Raw genomic sequence first — 24,034 nt, forward strand, 5'->3', positions numbered from 1 at the left:
TGTTCCACCTGCTGCCCTCTGGGAAGCGCTACAGGTGCATTAAAGCCAAAACAAACAGGCTAAAGAACAGCTTCTTCCCCAGGGCCATAACCATCCTGAACGGACTGCCCCATTGTCCCTCATAACTGCCTTCTCTTCGGTGCAATAACCCATTCCACCAACCACCCTGTTTTTGTTTTGTTTTTTCATGTATATATTCATTTCAGACCATATTCATTGCACTTCTATATTTTTATATATTTGCACATTGTTTTTCTAGCATGCACACATCGCACTGTATGGAATGGCCTCAATCTCGTTACCTTGCGTAATGACGATAAAGCTGATTCTGATTCTTCTTCTTCTGACTTGAACACAGTGCGACATTAAAAAGAGCTGGTTAGTGCAATATGCAACAATTACAGACGAGTACCTCCAAAAGGCCACTAGGTGACAGTATTCTCTTTTTTTTGTGTCAGGGTCTACCAAATACAGTAGAGTACTTACCTTTTTACATGTTGCTTAGTACGTTGTATTGCACTGTAAAAAGATGGTGAGTTGTGCGAGTTAACCAGCATCACGACCCTGCATATGGGATTAATAAAAAGAAAAAGGTGCGACATGCAACATTTTCCCCTTTCACAAAGAATGGTAGACTGGGAGGAAATCATATGAAGACGTATTTCCAGATAAAGATGATCAGCATTAGCATAGACTGTTAAAGTTCATGCTTTTTATTTCATATTTTCTCAACAATTTCTGTTCCCAGGGTTGCAGTCCACTGGTGACCGGACACAGCCAGGACTGCCAACAGCTGGACCGTGTCTCAGAGTGACAAACACATCTGGAATCCTTTCCTGTCCAATCTTTAATACGCACATGCAGACATGTCGATTTTTGCAATCGACGCCCCCTAAAATCATGTATGACATGCAGCATCACTGCTTCTGTTTCTGTGCAAAACTGTTGCACTTTTACTTGAATTTTATGACATCATGGTGAAAACATTTTTTTTGGTGCAGAGTAACTGGGCGGATGTTATGGACAGCGAGTTGCACAGTTCCTTGCGGCGCTTCTCCGGACAGATTTGCCTGGAAGAAAGGTCATGAAGGAACGCTTGCTCTCTTGTGTGGAAGACTGACTTTGACTCTGCCAGAAGAGCCCGTCATCATTTTCAGCCGGTGAGTAACTTTTTGGTTACCAGAAGGCATCATTTCAACTTGGTTTGCGGGGTGTTTAAGAGACGACGCCAGACAAGCATGTGTAGCGCGGGTCCAGCATCCCTGCACCCTGCTTGGGCTTGTAAGTCGAGCAGTGCTAGCCAATAAGCAGAGGCCAGAAATTGTACTCACGCAATATCCCTAAAAAAAAGCTTCAAAGTGCCTGATTTTAACCATCGTTATATACACCCGTCCATTTTCCTGTGACGTCACATAGTGAAGCCAACACAAACAAACATGGCGGAAAGAACAGCAAGCTATAGCGACATTAACTCGGATTCAGACTCGGATTTCAGCGGCTTAAGCGATTCAACAGATTACGCATGTATTGAAACGGATGGTTGTAGTGTGGAGGCAGGTAGCGAAAACCAAATTGAAGAAGAAACTGAAGCTATTGAGCCATATCGGTTTGAACCGTATGCAAGCGAAACCCACGAAAACGACACGACAGCCAGCGACACGGGAGAAAGCGAGGACGAATTCGGCGATCGCCTTCTAACCAACGATTGGTATGTGTTTGTTTGGCATTAAAGGAAACTAACAACTATGAACTAGGTTTACAGCATATGAAATACATTTGGCAACAACATGCACTTTGAGAGTGCAGACAGCTAAGGCTGAAACGATGCGTCGACGTAGTCGACGTCATCGGTTACGTAAATACGTCGACGCCGTTTTTGTGCGTCGGCGCGTCGCATATTTACGTCACACTACTGTCATGGCGGAGCGCAAAGCAGACGATGCGGGCGAGGGGAAAAAAGCACGCCAAAAGTCGTCAAAAGTGTGGGAGTATTTCAATAAACGGCCTAATAATGTTGTTGTATGCACACTGTGTCGAGCGGAAATGGCCTATCATAGCAGCACAACGGCTATGAACGAACATTTGAAAAGAAAACCCCCGACAGCGTTCTTGCCATCACCATCAACAAGTCAATCGTCCGCGTGCGTATACATTGTCATTATTACACAAAAACATGAATGTGTCATTTGTATCTGCGTTGTAAATTCATAAACTAAAGCACCGTTTGCTCTGAGAGGCGCGTTTGGCGTGCCTGTTCAGTGTTTACAAAGACGCGCTCCTCTTTAACGCTGTGGAGAGGCGGCGGCGGCGAGCGAGCGGCGAGGCGGGGCGCGCCGGGAGCGACGCCGCAAGAGACAGGGGACGACGAGCGAGCGAGGAAGAGGAGCTGAAAAGCGAGGAAAGAAAGAGAAAAGAGTTGGAAGAGAAAAGACTTTGTGTAAAATTAAAAGATTGTAAACCTGGCAAAGCCGTCTGGCGTTCAGTCTGTCGGTCCTGAAAGAACCCCACGGCACAAGACGTGTCACAAACGCTAACGTTAATTAGTTGTGCAAATACCTTTTACAACATTAACAGTTACATATACTATGTACAAACCAACAATTAACTTTCACTTTAATCATACTATCATTGTTGTGTTATTAAGCAAAATAAGCAATACTTTTACTTTTGTTGAAATGTTTACACTGTACACTTTTTTGTATTGGATGTTTAGCTTTATTTTTGCACATTTTAGCAAATAAGCAATACTTTTACTTTTGTTGAAATGTTTACACTTGTTACAGAATATTTCCGTTTTGCACTTTTTTGTATTGGATGTTTATCTTTATTTTTGCACATTTTAAAGCAAAATAAGCAATACTTTTACTTTTGAAATGCTTATACTATTCCAGAATATTAAGATTTGCACTGGATGTTTACTTTTATATTTGCACATTAAAAAGCAAATAAGCTACTTTTAATTTTGTTAAATGTTAAAAGTTTTAAATGTTTACATTGTTACAGAATATTTTGTCATGTTGTTGTCAATGTTGACTGAGTGGCCATACTTTTTTTTTTGTAAATAAAAGCCATGCCTTTTGAAAAAACTGGCCTACATTTATTTTTTCCTCTTCATTTTAAATAAAAAAAATAATCGGTAAAAGGAAAAATAATCTATAGATTAATCGAAAAAATAATCTATAGATTAACCGATTAATCGAAAAAAATAATCTATAGATTAATCGATAGAAAAATAATCGTTAGCTGCAGCCCTACAGACAGCCCAATTTTCATCAATTAATATATTCTGTAGACATACCCTCATCCGCTCTCTTTTCCTGAAAGCTGATCTGTCCAGTTTTGGAGTTGATGTCAGCAGGCCAGGGAAGCTAGGGTCGATATTCTTCTCTTGATCATCTTCGGTGGCATAAGGGACGGTGTGAGCCAAGACATCCAGGGGGTTTAGCTCGCTCGTCCGCGGGAACAAACTGCCGCCATTTGCTTGCCGTGCTACCGAGGTCCTTTGTCCCTGAATTGCTCACACACTCCGGCAGATTCAACGGGGGTCTGGCGGCAGATTTCTTTGACTTTATGGTTGGAAATGCATCTGCTTTGAGTGTCGCAGGATATCCACACATTCTTGCCATCTCTGTCGTAGCATAGCTTTCGTGGGTAAAGTGTGCGGAACAAACGTCCAATTTCTTGCCACTTTGGCATCTTTGGGCCACTGGTGCAACTTGAATCCGTCCCTGTTCGTGTTGTTCATACTTGCCAACCTTGAGACCTCCGATTTCGGGAGGAGGGGGGTGGGGGCGTGGTCGGGGGTGGGGCAGGGCGTGGTTGGGGGCGTGGTTAAGAGGGGAGGAGTATATTGACAGAATTCACCAAGTCAAGTATTTCATACATATATATATATATATATATATATATATATATATATATATATATATATATATATATATATATATATATATATATATATATATATATATATCCTGAAAATATGCAAACAAAATGTCATGTCTGTGTAATCATGTTTTGTATTAAGTCATGTTTTGTTTAGTTTCTGGCTTTTCACTCCTGTTAGAGCCATTTATTGTTTTTGTACGTCAAATGTATGACGTCATTAAAGGGGTTGGCTCAAGGCCAAGTGCCAGTCTACTTAGGGAGGGGCTGGGATCTTGCTCAGGTGTTGCTGAGTGGAGGCGCAACAGTTTTTGACTGTGCCAGGCTATGATTTCTTTGTTCCCGTTTATTTTCCGTTTTTGTTACCAAGTGAGTTTGATTTACGTGACTGTATATTAATAAATATGTGTGTTAAACATGGACACAATTCTGGACATCAATTATTAGCCAGCTGCACACGTCTAAACTAGCTTCAGTTATATTCGGCAACCAGTAGCAGTAAGAGTATAGGACTTTACCGCTACACTTAGTCAAAAACTACCTCATCGGAACGCGAGTTGTTTATTGGGAAGCAACAAGCTACGAGGCTCGTTTTGGAAGAGGAACGCACGGGCCGCTGTCAGCGTTTGTTTGGTGATCGGCGGCGGAGGAAACTGATCGGCGAAGCGGCGGAGACCTTCTGCAATCAAGCTCTGCATCGACAGCTACGAGTCCCACTGGAGAGCTACAGGGTCGCTCATTGGGGACAGCAGCCAGCAGCAGCAGCAGCAGATCATCCCACCGAGCCAAGCAGCGCGCGTGCGTGCAGTGCGTGGAGGAGGACGCGGAGCAGCGTTGAGCCCGTCCTACACCTGTGTGGTATGTTTTAGCGGCGCGCCGACATAAACAAAAGCAAAACGGCCATTATTAAAATGTGTGCACACAAATATTGAAAAAATCCAATGCATTGGTGACTATTTGACTTGACTTGCGCGCGGGTTGAAAAACTTTGACTTTTCCAAATGGAGGAGGAGGGAGCACAAATGTGCGCTGATGAACATAAACAGCCACAGGAGGACAATGTGGCTGAACGTGACAATGTTGGGCAAGGGGTTGAAGAAAAAAAACGTGTGGTAAAAATGACACCCAAAGCTCTAGGTCACAAAATTGAAAGTTTGCAGGGGGAAAGAAAATCAAAGTTGCAAAGACTATCAACGCTGAAAGAGGGGGTCATTGCCCTGTTAAATGACGAAACACGTTCACATGAGCTAAGGGAGGAATTTAGCAGGTTTATGGGTTTTTATCATGAAACCAGAAAAGTGCACAAAACTTTGTTGTCTCTGTTACCAGATGATGAGTGTACTAAACATGAGATATGGTACAAAGCAAAAATGTTGAATTTTGATGGTTTTATTGACAAGGCTGACAGGTTGATGTATTCTCAAAATGATGATGATGACAATGATGATGATGATGAAGTTATAAATGATGGTTCTGCTGTTGATGGTGTTGAAAATGAAAGTGTACAACCCCACGACAGCATTTCAAATGTGCAATCCAATGTCTTATCAAAGCTCAATAATTCCGTATCCTCAAACAAAAGCAAAAGGTCTTCCACTTCTTCTGCTCGCATAATAGCAGAGGCAGATAAGGCAGCACTTATTGCCCGTGCTATTGCTCTAAAAGACATTCATGCATTGGAGGCGCAGGCAGCAGCTCTAAAGAGGAGACAAGATGAGCAGGCAGCAGCTCTAAAGAGGGAACAGGAGGAACAAGCAGAGGCCATAAGGAGGAAAAAGGAGCAAATGGAGTTGGATGCTCAAATAGCATCCCACAATGCTAAATTGTCTGTCCTCCAGGAAGCCAGTGTTTCTGGCAGGAGCAAAAAGTCTGATGGAATGGAGTCCTATTATAGACAAGAGACAAAACTGAGAAAAGTGCCTGCACAGCCTGTACAACAACTTCATCAGTCTGTTAAAGCTGCTCCTTCAGAGCTTCACACAGCCAAGAATGCCCCAAACAAGGTTCATTCACACCCTCAACCAAACAAACCACTTCGCTCATCAACTTTGGATCCTGTGGAAAACCAATCAAGGCAACATTTACCTCAAGCAGCTCAATCATTTCAAGGCAATAACACAATACCAGGTGAATTCCACACTATATTACAAAGGCAAAATGAAATGATGGCACTCCTGGTTCAAGCACAAACCTCCCAATTACTTCCACACAGACACATTCCGGTTTTTGAAGGTGACCCATTGCAGTTTCAGGCTTTCATAAAAGCATTTGAGCATTGTGTAGAGGCAAAAACCAATGATTGTGGTGACTGCTTATATTATCTGGAGCAGTTTACCAAAGGACAGCCGAGAGATTTGGTGCGCAGTTGCCTCTATATGCCTACAGAGAGAGGCTATGCTACAGCAAAACGCCTACTAAGGGAACACTTCGGAAATCCTTCAAAAATAACAGCAGCCTACCTGGACAAAATCATGGTTTGGCCAAACATCAAATCTGAGGATGTAAAAAATCTCCAAGCTTTTGCACTCTACTTGCGAGAATGCTCCAATGCGATGGAAGAGCTGCAATACTTGGACGAGCTCAATATTCCAGCTAGCATGAAGATGCTCATACAAAAGCTTCCTTACAAATTAAGGGACCAGTGGAGAGGAAAAGCAGCTGACATTGTTGACACACAAAAGCGACGTGCTTGTTTCATAGACATTGTGAAATTTATTGAACAGCAGGTCAGAATTGCTTCAGATCCTGTCTTTGGTGACATTCAGGACATTCCTCAAAATAAAACAATAACCAAACCCAAGCCTATGCATCAAAGAAAATCACAGTTCAGAAGAAGCAGTTTCGCAACTCAGGTGGCAGTTGCCACTGAACCTAAATCGGATACACACCTGGATAAGTTTGTTAACAGAGGCATATACTTCTCCAAGACAAACTCTATTCCCTGTCTTTATTGTAAAAGTGAACATGCATTGGAGCACTGTCCAATACTGCGAAAGAAGGCGCACAGGGAAAAGCTGAACTTTTTAAAAGAAAAAGGCCTGTGTTTTGGTTGCCTGTGCACAGGGCACCTGAGCAAGAGTTGCGACAGGCGCATCACTTGCTCTTACTGCAACAAGACACATCCCGAAGTGCTACATATTGAAAGGAGACATCTGGAAAGTGGAGGAAATAGCCATCTGCCAAAAATAGAAGCAAAGATTTGCACTACATCATCAACTTGTGGCCATACAGGGGCTGGCAACTATGGAATTTTACCTATACTGCCCGTTCAAGTGAAGTGCTCAAAGGGCAGCAAGATAGTCCAGACATACGCTTTCCTAGATCCAGGAAGCACAGGGACCTTCTGTTCTGAACAACTACTGAACAGGCTGAATACAGAAGGCCGAAGAACAAGAGTCCACTTGCGCATCATGGGGCACAGTAAGGCGGTCCCTAGCAGCGTTGTAAATGGCCTGAAAATCTCTAATCTTACTGGCAGTAAGTTTTTTGAGCTTCCCGATATGTTCACTCAAATGCAGATGCCTGTGGGTACTAACAATCTGATCAGTGAAGCAGAGCTAGATAAGTGGCCTTACCTCAAAGGCATCAAAATCCCTCGACTAACTGCCAACGTGGATCTGTTAATTGGTACTAACGCCTCCAAGTTAATGGAACCATGGGAGGTGATTAACAGCCATGGAGACGGACCCTATGCTGTCAGAACCCTACTGGGGTGGGTAATTAATGGGCCAATACAAGGCAACAACCAGCATAATGGGAGCCCCACAGTTACTGTTAACCACACCATCGTTAACAGGTTGGAGGAACCGCTTACCAACCAGAGCATTGGCGGAACACGATCAGCCCAAAAGTCCTATGAGTGGACTCAAAGCTTCCGCATTGAAAAAGAGGAGCAAGAAAAGCTTTGCAGTGGGAGAAAAAACTTGCTTTGGAAAAGGAGAGGCAGGAGAGAACATGGCTTGGCCAAAAGGCAGGAAGAGCGAGAGCAAGCTCTGGCCAGAGAGAGAGCTCTAGAGCTAGAAAGACAAGGAGGCTTGGAGCAAACACTTCTCCAGCAGCAACACGAGGAGAAGGAAAAGAGAGAAATGGAAAAAGCAAGACTCAAAGTTTGGAAGCAGAAAGAAAAAAAGGATCTGTACTCAAAGAGAAGATGGAGGCAGAGTCTATATCGCTGACCTTTTTTGGAAAAGGTGGATTCGCGAGTATTTACCGTTGCTACAAGAGTGACAAACGTGGACAAATGAAAAAGGATGCTTCAGCACCAAGAGGAAGTTGGATACTTAGAAGAATACTGGTAACCTTTCCTGATAGGAAAGGCCTTGTACGCTCAGTCTGCAAACCAAAACGAGCATAATCGAAAGACCAATAACGATATGCCTTCTATGTGAAGGTATGGAGTAAAATAATTGCATTATTGCAAAAGGGAACATGAAAACCAAAGAAAAAAGGTTTTGTTTTGGTGTTATGGCTCTATTTGTATGTATTTATTTTTAATTCAATTGCTCTGTTCATCACGCCAGTAGCAATTAGGGGCTGGTGTGTTAGAGCCATTTATTGTTTTTGTCCGTCAAATGTATGACGTCATTAAAGGGGTTGGCTCAAGGCCAAGTGCCAGTCTACTTAGGGAGGGGCTGGGATCTTGCTCAGGTGTTGCTGAGTGGAGGCGCAACAGTTTTTGACTGTGCCAGGCTATGATTTCTTTGTTCCCGTTTATTTTCCGTTTTTGTTTCCAAGTGAGTTTGATTTACGTGACTGTATATTAATAAATATGTGTGTTAAACATGGACACAATTCTGGACATCAATTATTAGCCAGCTGCACACGTCTAAACTAGCTTCAGTTATATTCGGCAACCAGTAGCATTAATAGTATAGGACTTTACCGCTACAACTCCCTTGTCTTGTTTGCATGATTACCCATTAGTTTCACCTGTTCCACGTTTGGACTCATTGTACACTCTTGTTTGTCACCATAGCAACCATTAGTTTTCACCTGTCACGTCACGCACCTGTTTCACGTTTTGAGTCACGCACCTGTTTTCGTTAATCATGTCTGTGTTATTTAAGCTTTTCATTTTCTGTTGTTCGTCCTGACGACACCCCATATATGCTTCTGCACACCCTTTTGATCCTTGCTGCTCTTTTTTCATGCCGGTTCCATGCCAAGTAAGTTTTTGTTTATCAAGCCACAGTTTATGTTTTGTTTAATTGTTCATAGTTTCCGCCACTGTGCGCGCTTTGGTTTGATCCTTTTTTGTAGTTCTAGTGTTTCAATAAATCATGTACCTTCATTCCCGTCTCGCCCGTGCCAACTTTCCGTTGCATCCCGGAAAAGCAAACTCCCAAGATCAAGTCCTGACAGTAGGTCGTCAGCCCGAACAACAGAAAATGAATGAACTTAAATACTATGGACATGATTAGTGAAAGCAGGTGCGTGACTCAAAACGTGAAACAGGTGCGTGACGTGACAGGTGAAAACTAATGGTTGCTATGGTGACCAGACAAGGGAGTGAAAAGACAGAAACTAAACAAAACATGACTTAAACAAAACATGATATTACAGACATGACACAAAACTGTGTTTAGATAATTGATACTTCAAACTTGCATACATAAATCTTAAGGAATATAACATAACTTGGCTTCTGAGAGCTTCAAAATGTAATGAATAAAATGCTAAAGTTGTCGATAAACAAGCAATTATTTTAATAATTAAATATGGTAATTTTAAATGAATTATTATGATAATTATAAATGATAAATGGGTTGTACTTGTATAGCGCTTTTCTACCTTCAAGGTACTCAAAGCGCTTTGACACTACTTCCACATTTACCCATTCACACACACATTCACACACTGATGGAGGGAGCTGCCATGCAAGGCGCTAACCAGCACCCATCAGGAGCAAGGGTGAAGTGTCTTGCTCAGGACACAACGGACATGACGAGGTTGGTACTAGGTGGGGATTGAACCAGGGACCCTCGGGTCGCGCACGGCCATTCTTTTACTCTCACCTTTTCAGTCAAATTGTTCTGTTCAATGTTTAATAAAAGTACACAAGGTTGCATATTAATGCATGTACTTGACTGAAAAAAGCACTAATACAAAATATCTAATCTATAAACGTAGAAGCATATTAAAAAGATTGTTACACAAACAACAATGTCACACATGTCATATGTGCTGATGTTGCTAGAAAGTCAAAATTAAAGTCTTGACAGTTTTTTCAAATCTTGCAGTTTCATTTGCTTCTGCTGTTCTCACCAGCACACTTGTGTTTCTTACACTGGTACTTAGAAGAGAATCTTTCACCACACACACTGCAACTCAACACATTCTCTCCTGTGTGTCTTCTCATGTGTGCTACAAGGTATGATCGTTCACAAAAGCTTTTGTTGCAGATTGAACAGGAATGTGATTTTTCACCAGTGTGTGTTCTCATGTGTCTTTTCACATTCTTCACATAATTTAAAATTAATTATTTCAAATATGTTTATTTTAATGTATAATTCTAATGCCTGGATGTACTAAGGAGTCAGAAAAAATACAAATAAAAATACAATTAATTTTGATGTTTTTAGCAAAATATAGTAAACATTTATTTAGTTTTTCTTTTTTTTTAAATTAATAAATATATTTATTTTTAGGTAAGATAAACATAATAATAATACAATTTATCTCTAGTCTGGATGATTTAGTTCTTGTCACCCTGTTGTCCTCCCGTCGTGAAAAAAGGCTGTCCTCACTCAGGTCCGCATGGAGCTGGAGGGGGCGTGGCCTCCAGCTCCGGCTGAAATTCGGGAGATTTTCGGGAGAATATTTGTCCCGGGAGGTTTTCGGGAAAGGCTCTGAATTTCGGGAGTCTCCCGGAAAAGGGTTGGCAAGTATGGTGTTGTTACACCCTCCGACAACACACCGACGAGGCATGATGTCTCCAAGGTACGGAAAACAGTCGAAAAAACGGAAAATAACAGAGCTGATTTGACCCGGTGTTTGTAATGTGTTTGAGAAAATGGCGGATTGCTTCCCGATGTGACGCCATAGCTCCGAGAGCGAATATTAGAAAGGCGTTTAATTCGCCAAAATTCACCCATTTAGAGTTCGGAAATCGGTTAAAAAAATATATGGTCTTTTTTCTGCAACATCAAGGTATATATTGACGCTTACATAGGTCTGATGATAATGTTCCCCTTTAAGAAATTTTAACATTGATTGATTGATTGATTGTTTTCTCATAATGTTGACCGTATCAGTTTTGAAGTAATCAAGGACCAAAGCGACAAAAACATGCAATTAAGTGATGAAAATAATAGTTTTACATGCATTTATCCACACTGTCTATGCTGGGGAATGGGCTGCAGTTCTGTAGATGGCCTCACACCAAGAGGGGGCGACGTATCGAGTCTGGGGATGGAAAGGTGGCATTCCAATATTGATTACTCAAAAACTATTTGACATCATGGTAAACGACTGCCAGATTCATCTTAATGAGCAAAAAACACATCAAGAGAACTTGTTTGGGAAATTCCAGTCATTTCGACACTATATGTCCCTCAGCACCACCACATTATCTGGCGTCCGACGGACAGGCTGTCATGTCTGTGTGATCATGTTTTTGTTTTGGTCATGTTCGTTTTGGGTTTTGGACTCATTGTGCACTCTTGTTTGTCACCATAGCAACCATTAGTTTTCACCTGTCACGTCACGCACCTGTTTCACGTTTTGAGTCACGCACCTGCTTTCACTAATCATGTCCATAGTATTTAAGTTCATTCATTTTCTGTTGTTCGTCCTGACGACCTCAACACATTTATGCTCTGTTCATGCCTGATACTTCTTTCCATGTCAATTCCTCAAGCAACTATTTTTGTCCAAGCCAAGTAAGTTTTTGTTCCATATTTATAGTCTTTTTGGTTTCATAGTTTGTTCTCCGCCATTGTGCGTGTTTTTTGTTTGTACTTTTTTTGCTATAGTCTTTTGGTTTCATAGTTTATTCTCCGCCACTGTGCGCGCTTTCATTTATTCCTTTTTTTGATAATAATAAATCATGTACCTTCATTCCCGTCTCGCACGAGCCAACTTTCCGTTGCATCCTGGAAAAGCACACACCCCGGACCAAGTCTTGACACAGGCACGCAAACATTTTGGCCTTGAACTAACTTTTCTTTGTGTCTCCTCAGCGACAATCATGCTTCACTCCTGTGTGACCTTCTGCCTGCTCTCAGTTGTCCTCTCCCAGTCCCTTTATTCCTCACCCAAGAGAGGGCGTAACATCACCATCCACTCCTCCAATTTAGTGTGTAGTCTGCCAGGCCCAGAGGGGCCCGCAGGGAACCCGGGCCAACCCGGATCACCAGGGGCGATGGGGCCGATGGGGGCCCCTGGAAAGGATGGTCCAGATGGAAAGGATGGAGATAAAGGAGAAAAAGGAGATGCAGGTACTTGACCCCCTGATGCACTTTGACGGAACAAATGTTTGCTTTTTAAAATTGTTGTATTAACGCGGTGGTAACTCGGTTTTCATTAGTAATCTGTTACGAAACAGCAAACTAAGACCAAAATGTGAGAAAACTTAAGCAATTTTCTCATAAGATTTGTTTTTTACATAACTATTACTATTCGAAAAATCAATTTCCATGTCAAGGTACAGTGTATATAATAGGAGATTTGCATATAAATCAAATATTTTGACTCGGGGGGGCCACATTGAGAGAAAAAAATGTGTCTAGAGTAGAGATGCACGGATAGGCAATTATTTCATCCGCAACCGCATCACAAAAGTCGTCATCCATCCGCCATCCACCCAACCAACATTTTATCAAAACCACACCTGCCCGCCATCCGCCACCCGCCCGTTGTTATATATCTAATACAGACGATGCAAGGCATTAGTGAGGTTAGAAAGCTTTTGTGTGACGACCGGGGCGCATGGTGATGCGGGGTTTCGTTCTCCCAGGATGCAACGGACTTCGGACACAGCGTGAAGGTAAAATAAATGATTTATTTACGGAATAACTCAGAAGAAACAAAGAAAAGGGTGCTGATAGCACATAAGGTAAAAACTAAGGAAGACTAGCGTGGGAGCTAGCGAGTAACAGAGCCTGGCGTGGAAGCTAACAGGTACAGAGCAAGAACAAAAGTCGTCTACTGTTGCAAAAAGCAAACTAGGAAGCCAGACAGAATGACAGGGAAGGCAGGCTTAAATAATAATGTCAGTGATGACAAAATAATAAGCAGCCATGGCAACAAACTCAGGTGTACAAACAGGCACTCAAGGAGTCCAAAACTAACAAAAAACACAAGTACCTCGAAAACGTAAACGAAAATATGATCCGGGCAGCGGATCATAACACTTTTGCCTGTTAAAGAAAGGAGACTGATCCAATGTAGCAGAGACATTCAATGCGTGATAATATTATTTATCATTATTATAGTATTATTGTCATTTCCATTAAGAAAGTGTTGACTATTGTTGCCAATGCCCTCAGATCAGGAGTGCGTTCCTCACACTTTGTGTGCGCAGTTCCAGCAAGCAGAACGATGCTTTTAAGAAGTTAAAAAAATGTTTTAGAAAGACAAGGCCTATATTTTCGTTAGGTAAAAAATGTTTTCTGAATTTATTTCAATGAATATTAACTTGTTAACGTTATAATGCTCAAATAGGTACGAGGGCGGGGTGCACAGTGAAGCAGTGAACAATTTTGCGACAAAGATGAACCTTTATTGATTGATCTGCAGCCATGACAAAATATCAGACAATCTCCATTGTCAACGACAGGCAGGAAAATAAAGATAAACACATAGCCTATGTTCTAGGCATAGGCTCATACCTTTTTAAGTTGAAATAAAAAAATAAATAAAAAATGTGCCTCATAAGCCTTAGGCTGTCAATCGCGCACAAACTTAAATTATACAATAACATATGTATGTCAGCCCTATTTAAACAAAAATAAATAAAATAAATAATAATAAATTACCTGCAAATTATTGGCCAAGGCAAAAAGCTGAAGGGGGGAAATCAAACCCATCAGACTGCACTTTATCATCAAACTTGAATTATAATGAAAATAGACGGTCGCGACAAACAAAGCAGGCTAAATAGCCTTACATTGTCGCCAATCGGAGATGTGCTTCACTTAAATAATTAACACACAGTAGTATATCTCCAATAGAAAAAAACCACAATAAACAACGCAATTGCCTTCATTCCTTTGCATTGTAGTGCGCCCAAACAACACGTAACCATCAAAATTATTCAGCTGACCGAACTCAATATAGGTTAGACATGGGCTTATTTGGTATAGCCTATAGGTAACGTAGACTAATTCGTTTAACATATCCAACCGTATGTCTACTTACTTTTTTTTTTTGTTAGCACTATGCAGGAATAAAATGGCATCTACAGTGCCAGGATTCATGCGAGAGCGCCTGGCCTCTAAAATGCGCCCTGCTGCGCTGAAGGAGCGCTCACTTGCACCACTTGTTGCTGGGACGCATAGGATTCTCTTGGCAAGGTGTTGTAGTCGTGGGAATGATTGTCCTTGTTTCCCCCAAAAGGAAAGTAGATTTTCCTCTGCTGATCCGTCGAGATGCAAGTTTGTAGAGGAATAATCTTCTACTTCATCAACAAGCACAGGTGTATCCTCCTCCCATTCTGTGAAGTCAATCCTTTTCTTTTTCGGTGATGCACCATCAGCTCCACCTAAAGGACCGATAAAATCTATAAGTGTTTCGTATGTGGGTAACAACATTTAACTATTGTTGCGTTTTGGACCAGTTGTTCCTCCCAGGGAATTCAAGTCACAATTCGCTCCCAAGTTCTTTCCGACACTTAAAGCTGAGTTGAAAAACCACCAGAGACAGAATAGGTATTTTGTTGTACAGGTAAAAGCCAGTATATTAGAATATTTTGAAAAACTTGATTTATTTCAGTAATTGCATTCAAAAGGTGTAACTTGTACATTATATTTATTCATTGCACACAGACTGATGCATTCAAATGTTTATTTCATTTAATTTTGATGATTTGAAGTGGCAACAAATGAAAATCCAAAATTCCGTGTGTCACAAAATTAGAATATTACTTAAGGCTAATACAAAAAAGGGATTTTTAGAAATGTTGGCCAACTGAAAAGTATGAAAATGAAAAATATGAGCATGTACAATACTCAATACTTGGTTGGAGCTCCTTTTGCCTCAATTACTGCGTTAATGCGGCGTGGCATGGAGTCGATGAGTTTCTGGCACTGCTCAGGTGTTATGAGAGCCCAGGTTGCTCTGATAGTGGCCTTCAACTCTTCTGCGTTTTTGGGTCTGGCATTCTGCATCTTCCTTTTCACAATACCCCACAGATTTTCTATGGGGCTAAGGTCAGGGGAGTTGGCGGGCCAATTTAGAACAGAAATACCATGGTCCGTAAACCAGGCACGGGTAGATTTTGCGCTGTGTGCAGGCGCCAAGTCCTGTTGGAACTTGAAATCTCCATCTCCATAGAGCAGGTCAGCAGCAGGAAGCATGAAGTGCTCTAAAACTTGCTGGTAGACGGCTGCGTTGACCCTGGATCTCAGGAAACAGAGTGGACTGACACCAGCAGATGACATGGCACCCCAAACCATCACCCAACCATGCATATTTTGCATTTCCTTTGGAAATCGAGGTCCCAGAGTCTGGAGGAAGACAGGAGAGGCACAGGATCCACGTTGCCTGAAGTCTAGTGTAAAGTTTCCACCATCAGTGATGGTTTGGGGTGCCATGTCATCTGCTGGTGTCGGTCCACTCTGTTTCCTGAGATCCAGGGTCAACGCAGCCGTCTACCAGCAAGTTTTAGAGCACTTCATGCTTCCTGCTGCTGACCTGCTCTATGGAGATGGAGATTTCAAGTTCCAACAGGACTTGGCGCCTGCACGCAGCGCAAAATCTACCCGTGCCTGGTTTACGGACCATGGTATTTCTGTTCTAAATTGGCCCGCCAACTCCCCTGACCTTAGCCCCATAGAAAATCTGTGGGGTGTTGTGAAAAGGAAGATGCAGAATGCCAGACCCAAAAACGCAGAAGAGTTGAAGGCCACTATCAGAGCAACCTGGGCTCTCATAACACCTGAGCAGTGCCAGAAACTCATCGACTCCATGCCACGCCGCATTAACGCAGTAATTGAGGCAAAAGGAGCTCCAACCAAGTATTGAGTATTGTACATGCTCATATTTTTCATTTTCATACTTTTCAGTTGGCCAACATTTCTAAAAATCCCTTTTTTGTATTAGCCTTAAGTAATATTCTAATTTTGTGACACACGGAATTTTGGATTTTCATTTGTTGCCACTTCAAATCATCAAAATTAAATGAAATAAACATTTGAATGCATCAGTCTGTGTGCAATGAATAAATATAATGTACAAGTTACACCTTTTGAATGCAATTACTGAAATAAATCAAGTTTTTCAAAATATTCTAATTTACTGGCTTTTACCTGTATATTCTCAAAGCTTTGCCAATATACATTTTGATTGAGACCAGTCTAACCCTAGAACCTTCTATCGCGCACACCCAAAATGGTCTGTCTTCCCAACGCCAAAAACCTCTCTTTCCTTCCCCCTCCCTAGCCATAACAAAAGCACAACGTCTCCCTAGCCATAATACATTCCAAAGAACTCAAGGTTAACACACACCGTTTGCTTGCTGACAGAGCATCAAGAGAAGAAGTGGAAAAGACGAGCTTAAATTCGGATATATGTAAATATCTGCCTCCGACACTATGTATATATATTTCCGAAATGGTTCAACCGCATCCCGCCCGCATCTATTTAAAATCTATTTTTTTCGTCATGTCACCCGCCCGACCCGCGGATTATCCGCGGACTCCGCGGTTGTGTCCGCAAACCGCGCATCTCTGGTCTAGAGTGCCAATGTGTATGTGTGTATAAATTATATATACACATTTAGCTGTAAAAATCTGCTGTACAGTATGTGTGTTTGGGTCCCTTTTTTTCAGGAACGCTGATACCAAGTGTCACAATGTCCGATAGAATTCTAAAAAAGTTTTGACAGACCACCTCGAAAAAACGGAATGGAATTTGACAGTTTTTTTACTGAATGGGACACCCAAAGTGTATATTAAAATAAAGAAATTGAGATTTACAATATTAACTATGAACAATAAAACACTGAATATTAACAATATATGAACATCGCTCCTCTTTTACTTCTCAGACCAGTAACAAATGTAACAAACAGCAAAATATGAATGCAAAGTGTAAAAAACACCTACAATATGATATATTATCACTTTTATGCAGAAATTTGTTGTGAAAATTTGCTTCCGCATCTGTTCCTGACACATGCGTTTCGGGCTGACTGCTCTGAAAACAAACCCCGCCCACTTTGCTTTGTTCCTGGTCTGAGCTGCTGTGACCTAGATTACCGTAATAACTCCTATAACACCCAAAAGCGCAGATTTCAACCATTGAAGTACTTTCTATAGTTCAAGACTTATGGTCATTTAAAAACAGCACTGCACATCATAATGGTGGCTACAGTTTGGATGTTAAAGGTCTAGAAAAATGATGTAAAAAATCAATGGAAAAAAATATTAAACTCTCCCTTACTTGGTCCAAAAATAAAATGCACTCGTTAGTCAACAAGACCCTTTTTCTCTGATAAAAGTATAAATACTAAAATATTAAACTGGAAATCAAAACTCTTTTTTTTCAGTTCCAAAGAGCAATGAACTACATCTAAAAATGTTTGATTTTCTTTTCATATGACAAAAGTATAAATAATCATTCAGCAGAAACGTAAAAATGGACCAAACATTCTGACACCGGAACTGAAAGTCGCTATTTACAGCCTGGCCTCTTTGGGGGAAAAAAACTGGCAAAAATTATGTAATCTCCAGTCTTGAAGGATGTTCATTTACTTGTACAAACCCCGTTTCCATATGAGTTGGGAAATTGTGTTAGATGTAAATATAAACGGAATACAATGATTTGCAAATCCTTTTCAACCCATATTCAATTGAATGCACTACAAAGACAAGATATTTGATGTTCAAACTCATAAACTTTTTTTTATTTTTGCAAATAATAATTAACTTAGAATTTCATGGCTGCAACACGTGACAAAGTAGTTGGGAAAGGGCATGTTCACCACTGTGTTACATGGCCTTTCCTTTTAACAACACTCAGTAAACGTTTGGGAACTGAGGAGACACATTTTTGAAGCTTCTCAGGTGGAATTCTTTCCCATTCTTGCTTGATGTACAGCTTAAGTTGTTCAACAGTCCGGGGGTCTCCGTTGTGCTATTTTAGGCTTCATAATGCGCCACACATTTTCAATGGGAGACAGGTCTGGACTGCAGGCAGGCCAGTCTAGTACCCGCACTCTTTTACTATGAAGCCATGTTGATGTAACACGTGGCTTGGCATTGTCTTGCTGAAATAAGCAGGGGCGTCCATGGTAACGTTGCTTGGATGGCAACATGTTGCTCCAAAACCTGTATGTACCTTTCAGCATTAATGGCACCTTCACAGATGTGTAAGTTACCCATGTCTTGGGCACTAATACACCCCCATACCATCACTGATGCTGGCTTTTCAACTTTGCGCCTATAACAATCCGGATGGTTGTGTTCCTCTTTGGTCCGGAGGACACAACGTCCACAGTTTCCAAAAACTATTTGAAATGTGGACTCGTCAGACCACAGAACACTTTTCCACTTTGTATCAGTCCATCTTAGATGAGCTCAGGCCCAGCGAAGCCGACGGCGTTTCTGGGTGTTGTTGATAAACGGTTTTCGCCTTGCATAGGAGAGTTTTAACTTGAACTTACAGATGTAGCGACCAACTGTAGTTACTGTTGCGTTTGAACCAGTTTTTCCTCCCAGGGAATTCAAGTCACAAATCGCTCCCAAGCTCTTTACGACACTTAAAGCCGAGTTGAAAAACCACCAGAGACAGAATAGGTATTTTGTAATATATTGGCAAAGCTTTGCAAATATACTTTCACAGAAACAGCATAGAACATTCGGATCGCCCCGCTAAAATGGTCTGTCCTCCCAACGCCAAAAACGCCTCTTTTCTTCCCCCTCCCTCGCCATAATACATGCACAACGTCTCCCTAGTCATAATACATTCCAAAGAACTCAAGGTTAACACACACAGTTTACTTGCTAGAGTAAAGAAAGACATTGTAATGGAAAACACCAGCTGTTTTCAAATATGACTATGAAAGAAAATAAGTAACACTAAAATTCGGATATATGTAAATATCTGCCTTCGACATTACTGACAGTGGATTTCTGAAGTGTTCCTGAGCCCATGTGGTGATATCCTTTACACACTGACGTCGCTTGTTGATGCAGTACAGCCTGGGGGATGGAAGGTCACGGGCTTAGCTGCTTACGTGCAGTGATTTCTCCAGATTCTCTGAACCCTTTGATGATATTAATGACCGTAGATGGCGAAATCCCTAAATTCCTTGCAATAGCTGCTTGAGAAAGGTTTTTTCTTAAACTGTTCAACAATTTGCTCACGCATTTGTTGACAAAGTGGTGACCCTCGCCCCATCCTTGTTTGTGAATGACTGAGCATTTTATGGAATTTACTTTTATACCCAATCATGGCACCCACCTGTTCCCAATTTGCCTGTTCACCTGTGGGATGTTCCAAATAAGTGTTTGATGAGCATCAGAGGTGGGTAGTAACGCGCTACATTTACTCCGTTACATCTACTTGAGTAACTTTTGGGATAAATTGTACTTCTAAGAGTAGTTTTAATGCAACATACTTTTACTTTTACTTGAGTATATTTATAGAGAAGGAACGCTACTTTTATCTACATTCAGCTCGCTACTCGCTACTAATTTTTATCGATCTGTTAATGCACGCTTTGTTTGTTTTGGTCTGTCAGACAGACCTTCAAAGTGCCTGCCTTACTGGTGACGTTTCACTCCATTCCACCAATAAAATGCAGTCACTAGTGACGTTTGACTCCGTTCCACCAATCAGATACAGTCACTGGTGACGTTGGACCAATCAAACAGAGCCAGGCGGTCACATGACCTGACTTAAACAAGTTGAAAAACTTATTGGGGTGTTACCATTTAGTGGTCAATTGTACGGAATATGTACTGTACTGTGCAATCTAATAATACAAGTTTCGATCAATCAATCAAAAGTGTGAAGGAAAAAAGACACTTTTTTATTTCAACCGTACATCCCGTCAAAAGCCTAAAGACTGACTGCACAGTTCCTGTCTTCACAATAAAAGTGCCGCTCCATCGTGCCTGCGCTTTCAAAATAAGAGTCTCCGAAAGCCAGCGCAAACAAGCTAGCAAGCTACGGAATTTGCCGCCAATGTATTTCTTGTAAAGTGTGTGAAAACGAATATGGAAGCTGGACAAATAAGATACCAAAAACCAACCGCTTTCATGTGGTATTAGACAGAAAGGAGGAACTTTTTTTCTCCTCCATTTGAAAACGTGGACGTTATCATCACTACTGTCTGATTACAATCAATGCAAGTCATCAGAATCAGGTAATACACCAACTTATATTCTTGTCAACATGAAAGAAAGGAATCTATATGTGTTAAACATGCATGTATATTCATTAAAACACCTTTAACATGTAAACAAAAACGGCAAAATAAATAAATATAAATGATATACTGTATATATCAATGTATGTGTATATATGTATATATATATATATATATATATATATATATATGATATGAGTGTGTATGTTACTCATCAGTTACTCAGTACTTGAGTAGTTTTTTCACAACATACTTTTTACTTTTACTCAAGTAAATATTTGGGTGACTACTCCTTACTTTTACTTGAGTAATAAATCTCTAAAGTAACAGTACTCTTACTTGAGTACAATTTCTGGCTACTCTACCCACCTCTGATGAGCATTCCTTAACTTTATCAGTATTTATTGCCACCTTTCCCAACTCCTTTGTCACGCGTTGCTGGCATCAAATTCTAAAGTTAATTATTATTTGCAAAAAAAAAAAAGTTTATCAGTTTGAACATCAAATATGTTGTCTTTGTAATGCATTCAACTGAATATGGCTTGAAAAGGATTTTCAACATTGTATTCCATTTATATTTACATCTAACACAATTTCCCAACTCATATGTACTTATTAGTATTTTAGTGCATTTAAACATATATCTAGTGTGTGACTTTGGGTTTAGGTTGGGGTCCTTTAGGAGTCTTGTATATGGGGGCCCAGAATTTGATGCTGCGCCCCTGGGTATGAAACTTACTGTGGTAACATTCTCCATTTTAAAATCAATTCTGTGTATAAATGAAATGACCTTCAGTGCAGATGAAAATAATATTGTTTTGTGTTTACATTGTCAAGGATTATTCATCTCTTACCATTTTTCCTTGAGGTGATCCTGGCAGGCTTGGAAATCCAGGTAAACCCGGCATGAAAGGCCGCGAGGGCCTCATTGGCAAGGCCGGACCTCGAGGACATAAAGGTCAACGGGGGTCATCGGGGCTGGCAGGAACAAGAGGCCAGAAAGGAGATGGGGGGGACGCAGGACAGAGGGGAGAACCAGGAGGCTGCGATTGTGGCAGCGGCGCCCGCTCGGCTTTCTCCGTGGCCGTGTCGAAGAGCTACCCTAAAGAGCGGATGCCCATTCCCTTCAGCCGCATCTTGCTCAACGAGGGCAATCACTACAACGCCAGCAGCGGAAAGTTTGTCTGCGCCATCCCTGGAATCTATTACTTCACCTATGACATCACCGTGGCCAACAGGCACTTAGCCATCGGGCTGGTCCACAACGGACAGTACAAGATTAAGACATTTGACGCGAATACAGGCAACCACGACGTAGCATCAGGGTCTACTCTTCTCCACCTGCAACTTCTCGACCAGGTCTGGCTGCAGATCTTTTACTCGGACCAGAACGGACTTTTCTTTGACCCCTTCTGGACTGACAGCACCTTTACAGGCTTCCTCATCTATGCTGATCAGGCTGCTGCAACACCTAGTGTACAAGGTGCCTCCTAACACTCTCATTCACCCAGTTCTGACACCAGATGGCGCTAAAAACAAACGAATAATGATAATACTGACTTAAGGAGGCCACATGCTCCCATTTTAAATAAATCTTGGAAGTTGATATGATCCAGAGGTGGGTAGAGTAGCCAGAAATTGTACTCAAGTAAGAGTACTGTTACTTTAGAGATTTATTACTCAAGTAAAAGTAAGGAGTAGTCACCCAAATATTTACTTGAGTATGTTGTGAAAAAACGACTCAAGTACTGAGTAGCTGATGAGTAACCTGTTTGTTTAATGATGACGGCAACAAATAATGCACAAAAACATAAAAATAGCAATGAGCAAATTCAGAGCCAGGAATATCTCTTCAGCAACTAAAACAATAATATATATTAAATGATAATTCATTAACATAAAAAAAATTAAGGAAAATTGAGCCACAATAACTTAACAGCACCATAGGCTCAGTAAGCAGAGATTACAAAGGAAAATAACAAGTTAGCCTTTACGCAAACCATAAACTGATAGGTGTGGGCTGCGATTGAGAACACACTGTGCACTTCTGATTGGTGTTTGTATGCGTGTGTGTGTGTGTGTGTGTGTGTGTGTGTGTCTTTGTTTGTCTCTCTTTGAGTCTGCAGTGCGTTAATAAATGTCCCCACACGATGTACATTTGACAGTGATTCATAGCAGGGAAGCTAACATCAGCCTATGGCGACAGCCAAAATATCTACTAATGTTACTTACCACCAGAGGTGGGTAGAGTAGCCAGAAATTGTACTCAAGTAAGAGTACTGTTACTTTAGAGATTTATTACTCAAGTAAAAGTAAGGAGTAGTCACCCAAATATTTACTTGAGTAAAAGTAAAAAGTATGTTGTGAAAAAGCTACTCAAGTACTGAGTAACTGATGAGTAACATATACACACACATATATATATATATATATATATATATATATATACACATATATATATATATATATATATATATATACACATACATTGATATATACAGTATATCATTTATATTTATTTATTTTGCCGTTTTTGTTTACATGTTAAAGGTGTTTTAATGAATATACATGCATGTTTAACACATATAGATTCCTTTCTTTCATGAAGACAAGAATATAAGTTGGTGTATTACCTGATTCTGATGACTTGCATTGATTGGAATCAGACAGTAGTGATGATAACGTCCACGTTTTCAAATGGAGGAGAAAAAAAGTTCCTCCTTTCTGTCTAATACCACATGAAAGTGGTGGGTTTTTGGCTTCTTATTTGTCCAGCTTCCATATTCGTTTTTATACACTTTACAAGAAATACATTGGCGGCAAACTCCGTCGCTTGCTAGCTTGTTTGCGCTGGCTTTCGGAGACTCTTATTTTGAAAGCGCAGGTGCGATGGAGCGGCACTTTTATTGTGAAGACAGGAACTGTGCAGTCAGTCTTTAGGCTTTTGACGGGGTGTACGGTTGAAATAAAAAATGGTCTTTTTTCCTTCACACTTTTGATTGATTGATTGAAACTTTTATGATTAGATTGCACAGTACAGTACATATTCCGTACAATTGACCACTAAATGGTAACACCCCAATAAGTTTTTCAACTTGTTTAAGTCAGGTCATGTGACCACCTGGCTCTGTTTGATTGGTCCAACGTCACCAGTGACTGCATCTGATTGGTGGAACGGAGTCAAACGTCACTAGTGACTGTATTTGTTGAAACGCAGGCACTATGAAGGTCTGTCTGACAGACCAAAACAAACAAAGCGTGCATTAACAGATGGATAAAAATCAGTAGCGAGTAGCGAGCTGAATGTAGATAAATGGAGAAGAGTAAAAGTAGCGTTTCTTCTCTATAAATATACTCAAGTAAAAGTAAAAGTATGTTGCATTAAAACTACTCTTAGAAGTACAATTTATCCCAAAAGTTACTCAAGTAGATGTAACGGAGTAAATGTAGCGCGTTACTACCCACCTCTGTTTATATCATATAGTACCTGTGAAAAGTAGTCAATAGCCTTTAATTGTGTTTATAAATTAGATAATGGTAATTAGGCTTTTATTAGAGATTCTCTATTCCGCCCTTAAAACCCAATACAATACATCCAAAAAGTGCCAACAATAC

The 24,034-nt window shown here is 40.8% G+C and overlaps 1 protein-coding gene across 3 annotated transcripts; it reads left to right on the top strand.

Annotated features, from left to right (window-relative positions):
- The first annotated feature begins 164 nt into the window (after positions 1 to 164).
- c1qtnf2 (C1q and TNF related 2) lies at positions 165 to 22,316 on the top strand. 3 transcript variants are annotated; one of them, XM_072912364.1, is made up of 4 exons: positions 165 to 902; positions 1,002 to 1,160; positions 12,066 to 12,323; positions 21,288 to 22,316. In XM_072912364.1, exons 3-4 carry the CDS (start codon positions 12,074 to 12,076, stop codon positions 21,911 to 21,913), a joined length of 876 nt encoding a protein of 291 aa, XP_072768465.1. In that variant the 5' UTR covers positions 165 to 902; positions 1,002 to 1,160; positions 12,066 to 12,073; the 3' UTR covers positions 21,914 to 22,316. The 3 variants fall into 3 exon arrangements, with proteins under 3 accessions (XP_072768465.1, XP_061786208.2, XP_061786207.2); XM_061930224.2 differs by having other exon boundaries at positions 165 to 1,160; XM_061930223.2 differs by lacking the exons at positions 165 to 902; positions 1,002 to 1,160 and having other exon boundaries at positions 11,484 to 12,323.
- The last annotated feature ends 1,718 nt before the right edge of the window (positions 22,317 to 24,034 follow it).

The sequence above is a fragment of the Nerophis lumbriciformis genome, linkage group LG36 (assembly GCF_033978685.3).
Source record: "Nerophis lumbriciformis linkage group LG36, RoL_Nlum_v2.1, whole genome shotgun sequence".
NCBI classification, from domain to species: Eukaryota; Metazoa; Chordata; class Actinopteri; order Syngnathiformes; family Syngnathidae; genus Nerophis; species Nerophis lumbriciformis.

Excerpts from the sequence above, each read along its gene's own strand:
- c1qtnf2 (XM_061930223.2), top strand. The coding sequence starts at position 11,933 with ATGTACCTTCATTCCCGTCTCGCACGAGCCAACTTTCCGTTGCATCCT. Across the intron at positions 12,324-21,287 it reads AGGAGAAAAAGGAGATGCAG|GTGATCCTGGCAGGCTTGGA; the intron begins GTACTTGACCCC and ends TTTTTCCTTGAG.